Source organism: Natrix helvetica, assembly GCF_964273705.1.
Source record: "Natrix helvetica genome assembly, chromosome: Z".
NCBI classification, from domain to species: Eukaryota; Metazoa; Chordata; class Lepidosauria; order Squamata; family Natricidae; genus Natrix; species Natrix helvetica.
The window spans coordinates 33,618,117-33,625,256 of NC_138554.1; the positions used below are offsets into that span (position 1 = coordinate 33,618,117).

Genomic DNA, 7,140 nt, shown 5'->3' on the forward strand with positions numbered 1-7,140 from the left:
ATGTCGACAAATGTTACCAAATTGATCCTTATAGGATTCATGAATCCCCAAGAGCTACAACTTCTTTTCTTCTTCTTCTTTCTTTTAATTTACGTGATAACTTTGGCTGGGAATATTCTGATAGTTGTGCTTGTCATAAAAGATAAACATCTTCATACACCAATGTATTTCTTTCTTGCAAATTTTTCCTGTGTAGAGACATGCTATAGTTCTACTGTTCTTCCCAAAGCTTTGATCAGTCTTCAAACTGGGGACAGATCCATCTCATTCCAACTGTGTTTTGTTCAACACTATTTCTTTGCCTCATTAGGAGCTGTTGAATGTTATCTCTTATCTGTAATGTCATACGATCGGTATTTAGCTATCTGTCACCCTCTACATTATGCAAATCAAATGAGTGGTAAATTCTGTGTACAATTAGTTAGCAGCTGTTTTCTTAGTGGATTTTTGGCTATTTCTATAACAATTGCATTAGTGTCCAACTTAGATTTTTGTGGGCCAAACGAAATTAATCATTTCTTTTGTGATGTCTTCCCACTCATAGAATTGTCTTGTAGTGATACCCATCTCCTAAAAATTATAATTTATCTTATTTCATTTTTATTTACCATACCTCCATTTTTGCTGACTATAATTTCATATAGTTGCATTATCACTGCTATCCTGAAAATTTCTTCCAGCTGTGGTAGACAAAAAGCTTTTTCTACATGTTCCTCTCACCTTATTGTGGTTACCCTTTTTTATGGCACCATAACAATTGTCTATATCTTACCCAATACTGATACACTAAGGAACCTTAATAAAGTGTTTTCTGTCTTCTATGCTGTTTTGACACCCATGATAAACCCACTTGTCTACAGTCTGAGAAACACTGAAGTAAAGAAAGCACTGAGAAAACATATATGTCAGTTATTTGTCAATTTGTTATCCAATATCTACAAAGCTAAGTAGGTCTATCCTCAATATGATAATTAGCCTTTTTCATAGTTTATGTTTCTATGGTTATTGAAATTAATATTTCTAGTGAAAATCATCATAAGGAAGGCTATTAATGTTGTGAAATGTTGACCCATATATTTTTCCACATCACTAATGAGAGTGGTAGAGCTAGCTCCGTCATATTTTAGACATTGGTTATCATTTATTATTGAATATTTTCCTTTATCTCCATTCATAAGTAAAGATAGGAAGCAGGCATAGATAAATTTGACACCCCCCCAGTTTCCCATAATCTTATTTCTTTTTTCCCCAGAACATTTTTATTTATTTATTATTCTCTTACATTCCATTTTAAGTATACATTCACATAATTATTTTTCTTCTTTACATTTATCATTCTTATACATTTGTTATTCCATTTTATAGATTATAATATAGGTTTGCTTTGTTTACCCTCCCTTCCTCCTGTTGTAACACCACCTTATTTTTCCTTTCTTTTCTCCCTCTCTCCCTTCTCTACTTTCCTCCTTCCTCCTCTCCTTTCCCTTCCTTCTTCCCTTCCCTTTTTCCTACTCCTACTCTTCCTCTTCCCCCACTTATCCTCTCTCCTTCTCTTCCTCTCCCTACCATCCTCCTCTCCTTACCTCTTTCTTCTTTCTCCCATCTTCCTTTCATTCTCTCCTCCCCCCCTCTCTCTTTTCTATTATTATAGATGTCTCTTTTGGGTCTCAGTTTATGTTTCCTTGGGATGATTTTCAGCAAACCCAAATATAATTGGTATATTTTCTTGTTCCCATAACTTCACTAATCTATTCTAATTATATCCCCCCACTCTTTGTATCTCTCTATTATATACATACATACTTACGTATTTAATCTTTTATTTTCTGTTTTCCCCTTCTCCCCACACACATACTTTTCTGTAACAGTACATCACCTGGGTTCTATATCTTCTTCCTACTTTCCTTTCTAGTTTGCTTTCTCTAGCCAATCATAAAATCTTCTCCATGTCTTGAAGTACTCCAATTCCTCTTTATCCTTTATTTTCATTGTCAACCTGTTCATCTCTGTGCAATCTAATATCTTTTTTACTTTCTCTTCATCTGTTGGTAGTTTATTTAATTTCCAATTGTGGGCAAATAAGATTCTTGCTGCTGTAGTTACATGTAAAAACAAATAGGTATCCTCTTTCTTAAATTTCTGTGGGATAATACCTAATAGAAATATTTCTGGTCTAAATTCTATTTCTTGTTATAATATTTTCTTTAACCATACTCTTAACTTAGTCTAGTATTTCCTTGTTTCTGCACATGTCCACCACATATGATAATAGGAACCTATTGCTTGTTGACACTTCCAACATTTTGCTGATTTAAGTTTAAACATATTTGCTAATTTTTCTGGTGACATTTGACATCTATAAAACATTTTGTATAAGTTTTCTTTGTAAGCTGTTGACATGGTTAATTTATAGTTCCTTTCCCATAGCTGTTGCCACTTTTCTAGCTCAATTGTGTAACCAAAATTCCTTGCCCAGGTTACCATTGTCTCTTTAACCACTTCTTCTTCTAACTAGTTTATAGTAGGTAGCTATATAGTTTCTTAATTATTATTTTTTTTCGGTTCCCATAAGTATATTATGCAACAAGGCTATTAATGTTGTGAAATGTTGGCCCATCTATTTTTCCACATCACTAATGAGAGTGTAGAGCTAGATCCATCATATTTTAGACATTGGTTATCATTTATTATTGAATATTTTTCTTTTATTTTCCTTTATCTCCATTCATAAGTAAAGATAGAAAGCAGGCATAGATAAATTTGACACACAAACACAGTTTTTCATGATATCTTATTTCTGTCAAATTTATGTGCCCTGTCACTCTCCTAATCTAATCTCTTTTATATGTTTTAAATATGATTATCTGTTTCTATGCATCAATGTACACACAGAGATAAAAAGGGTGAGTCTAGTTTGGTAACAGAATTCTTAATTATGGATTTTAGCTTCTTTCTGTTCTTTGGAAAATAGAACCTCACAATTCAAAAACAAAGATGTGCATCAATTTATTCAGGAAATACTAAATAGATCTTAAACATTAAATGCAAACTGAATACATTTGTTGGTGTTAAATAAATTATTTTAAAAACCATCCATATGTTTAGAGTTTTTCTTTATCTGACATAAAATATTTAATTAACACAAAAGAGAAATAAAACAGGAAACGGTCAAGATTATGAAGATTGCTGTCTTCCAACAAAAACAAATTATTGCTATGCTCTGGAAATATATTGTATATTCTTTATGTGTATTTTCAATACATTTTCAGAATGTATTAAATGGTTATAGGTTATTTCTTGGAAAAAGTGTATGTTTTATCTTTTGAAATTCTTAATGGAAGATGTGCTAAAGTGAATAGTCTATATCTGAGAATCTGTCCATATCACAACACCAGCAAGACCACTACACATGTCTTTCTACTACCAATATAGCTCAGAAATTCTCCTTTATTGACCTTTGTTATAGATCATAATGAATGCTTTGGGGTTTTTTAAAGTAATTTTTATTTTATTCAAAAAAGTTAAATACAAAACTAATTTTTTTACAAGAACAAGCAAACATTAAAAAGTGCATTAAAAACAAACAAACAAACAAACAAACAAACAAACAAACACATATACACCTATTGTTCCTTTAGTTGAATACTGATAAATATATTTCAACAATGTTAATTTCCCACACCTTGAAAAGTCATGCCCAAAAGTTTTTAAACTTCTACCATATTTTTTGGAGTATACGACACACCTTTTTCCCTCAAAAAAAGAGCCTGAAAATCTGGGTGCATCTTATACACTGAATACAGCATTTCTTTGCCTCTTGAAACCCTGCCCCTTCACAAAATAGCTGTACATAGTCTTTAGGAGATTTCCAGAATGCTCTTGGAGGCTGGGGAGGGCAGAAATAAGAAAAAGAATTTGCCTCCAGTCCCCAAGAGCACTCTATAAGCCTCCTAAAGATTATTCATGCCCTTTTAAAAAAGAGTCTGTTTTTTGCTTGTTTTGGGGGGGGGCATCCCTCCCCAGGAGCATTTTTCAAGCCTCCTAAATGGGCTATTCATGCCCTTTTCGGGGGAAAAATGGGCCCATTTTTGGGAGGTCTGCAGAGTGCAAAAACCTTTTTTAAATTTGCCTCTTCAATATCATGGTGGTCTTATACTCTGGTGCATCTTATACTCTGAAAAATAGGGTAATTTTATTTGCATATTATTAACCTATTATCTGTCTACCAAATTAATCACAAAATAGTTAACAAATAGAGCAACACCACCACAAAAAAAAGACAAGAGTAAACTTTTAAAATCCTCTCTTAACAAACAATTGTATAGAACTCATTTTATGAAACTCATAAAAAGCTTGCCACAGCTTCTTATCCAGTCCAACAATAGCCCTAATTCATCCTGGACCAAATATCCCATGTTTGCTTCTTTAATGCCATTTCTTTTCAATTGTTGTCTCAGAATAGAGAATAAATCCATTCTCCAAATTTGATATATCTTCCCAAAAGAATCCAGATGAAGTTGTTTTCCAGTTAAATATGATAAACCCATTCCCAATTTTCCTTAATCATTCTAGGGGAAATCAATTTATGATTTATCCATTCAGTCAGTTTTGGCCGATTGTAAAGGTATTCTGTAAATTCTGAGAAATTAGTTTTATTATATTTTTATAGATATATTTTAACTTTAATTTTATAGTATTATTTTAGGAACTCTAACTTTTAGTTTTCTTTCACCTCTTTTAAGTTCCGAAAGTATTATTAAAATGGGTTTTTTCTCACTTCTATTATATGCTGATCTATGATCAAAATAAAGATTTGATTGTCTGATTGTTTTAAAATATCCTTATATATTATTTTCTATAATGTTTGGGAATTCTCATCTATGACTTTATCGGTGCTTAAAATTGTGACCTCTTTATAATTTCAAATCCCTCACCTTCGTATTTATATTATCAGTGAGTTCTCCATGGCTTAGAAAAGGTATATGTTTTGATTCAGAAAGAAGAAATAAATTGTAAAATACTCTTAATATAACAAGTGTCCACTAAATTAATCTATAATACATTGCTCTCATTTCAAAAATTGAAGGGAAGGAAATGATATTTTTGCTGTACTCATTATGGAATAACAACCATGTCCATGAAAGTAAATTCCCATTGGATTTTGTAATTTCCCTTTCTACAGGCATATTGAATTCCCAAGGAAGCACTTATGTTGTTGAAAACTATATTAAAATTGAAGTCTTCTTTGTATCATACATTATAACTCAATATTAATATAAAATAAAGAGTTGATAGTTACTTTACACATAGCTTATTTTCTAGTTGCTTATATGCACTATTTTCTGTTTAAAGTGTAATAATTATTTTGGTCATTTTTCAGAAAACTTAGTTGCATCTATGAAATCATTAGCAGAAACTGCTCTTAAATAATTCCTGTAAGAAAGTAAAAGACATATGGTAACATCTAAATAAGATTATTAAATAGAAATGTGATTTTGTCAGCCTACTTTCTTATTATACAAATATGTTGAAATTTCCAGAGTGGGGAAAACCTTTGATCAATAACCATGACACTATAAAAATATGAGTTATGTTTATTAATTTGGTACTCTTGTTTATTTGCTTATTTATTTATTTATTTTCTTCTTATTTCTAGAGATTTTCAGAGTTTTCAGAAGTTGTCTTCTGAAACAAAAGTTTTTTAAACTATGCAAGCATTTTATCTATAATTCTAATACTTTGTGACACTACCAGATGACAACTGACCTTATTTATTTATTTATTTACAGATTGAAAGTATGTTTTATATTAATGAGTAAAGGAAATAAGAAGATACTATGTAATGTTTGTAACAACTAAAGATTGTTATTCTGCTGTTTGTCACAGATGCAGGTTGTTGAAACTCTAGGACTGCAAAATCAAACTGTTATCAAAGAATTCATTCTGCTGGGATTTACACATATTCAGAACATAAGGATTATTTTGCTACTGATATTCCTTATAATCTACATCACAACCATTGCTGGAAATATCCTTATTGTTCTACTGGTGGCAACCGACAGACATCTTCATACTCCTATGTATTTCTTCCTTGGAAATTTAGCCTGCTTAGAGTCTTTTTATAGTTCTGCTATTTTACCCAGAATGTTGGCTAGTTTCTTCAGTGGAGACAGATCAATATCAATCAGTGGCTGCTTTGTGCAACATTATTTCTTTGCATACCTAGCAGCTGTGGAATGTTATCTCCTTTCAGCAATGTCCTATGATCGATATGTGGCTATATGTAAACCACTTCATTATGTGTCTGTAATGAATGGTAAGTTGTGTCTCCACCTGGCAGCTGGATCTTGGGTAACTGGATTCATTGCCAGTACTATAACAATAATATTAATGTCACGGTTAGTCTTCTGTGGTCCAAATGAAATTGACCATTTCTTTTGTGACACCTACCCAATTATGCAGTTATCTTGCAGCAATACTCTTCTTTTAAGAATCTTAATTTTAACTTTTGTATCTCTGTTCACTCTTCCCCCATTTACACTAACATTATTGTCATACACATTTATAATATCTACTATCTTTAAAATTCCGTCTACAATTGGAAAACAAAAGGCCTTTTCTACCTGTTCTTCTCATCTCATTGTGGTAACTCTTTATTATGGATCTATCACTGTTGCATATACCTTACCAGATTCAAATTCCTTGAGCGACTGGAACAAACTCATCTCTGCCTTTTATACAATCCTAACACCTTTGATCAACCCTCTCATATACAGCCTAAGAAATAAAGAGATAAAGGATTCTCTTCAGAGGTCTATAGTCATAAGATGGGTTAGAAATCAGGTAAATGGTCATATCAATAGGCTTCTGCAAGCAAACATCACCAGGCGATTGGAAAATGTCTCAAGAAATAAATAAATCTCTCTTGATACTTATTAAAATCAAATGTTTGCTTATTATATACTCCATATAAATAACATTAGTGATAATATTAATGTTGATACTACTACTAAACATTTGGGTTTTTAAAAAAAATTAAAAAAGAGCATAGAAAGTAAATATGAGTAAGCCCTCTTACTCAGAAATTCTCATGCCAGAAGAGGCAGATATTAACTTGTGGTTTCCATTAAAAATGCTGAC

The 7,140-nt window shown here is 31.7% G+C and overlaps 2 protein-coding genes across 2 annotated transcripts; both read left to right on the plus strand.

Annotated features, from left to right (window-relative positions):
* Positions 1-951, plus strand: LOC309401496 (olfactory receptor 5AP2-like; the record flags this gene model as incomplete). The annotated part of the gene is made up of 1 exon (XM_081970558.1): positions 1-951. One exon carries the CDS (start codon positions 1-3, stop codon positions 949-951), a length of 951 nt encoding a protein of 316 aa, XP_081826684.1.
* Positions 952-5,886: 4,935 nt separating this feature from the next.
* LOC309401497 (olfactory receptor 6B1-like) lies at positions 5,887-6,918 on the plus strand (the record flags this gene model as incomplete). Its single annotated transcript, XM_081970559.1, has 1 exon — positions 5,887-6,918. The coding sequence occupies one exon, from the start codon at positions 5,887-5,889 to the stop codon at positions 6,916-6,918; it is 1,032 nt and encodes a 343-aa protein (XP_081826685.1).
* Between the last annotated feature and the right edge of the window lie 222 nt (positions 6,919-7,140).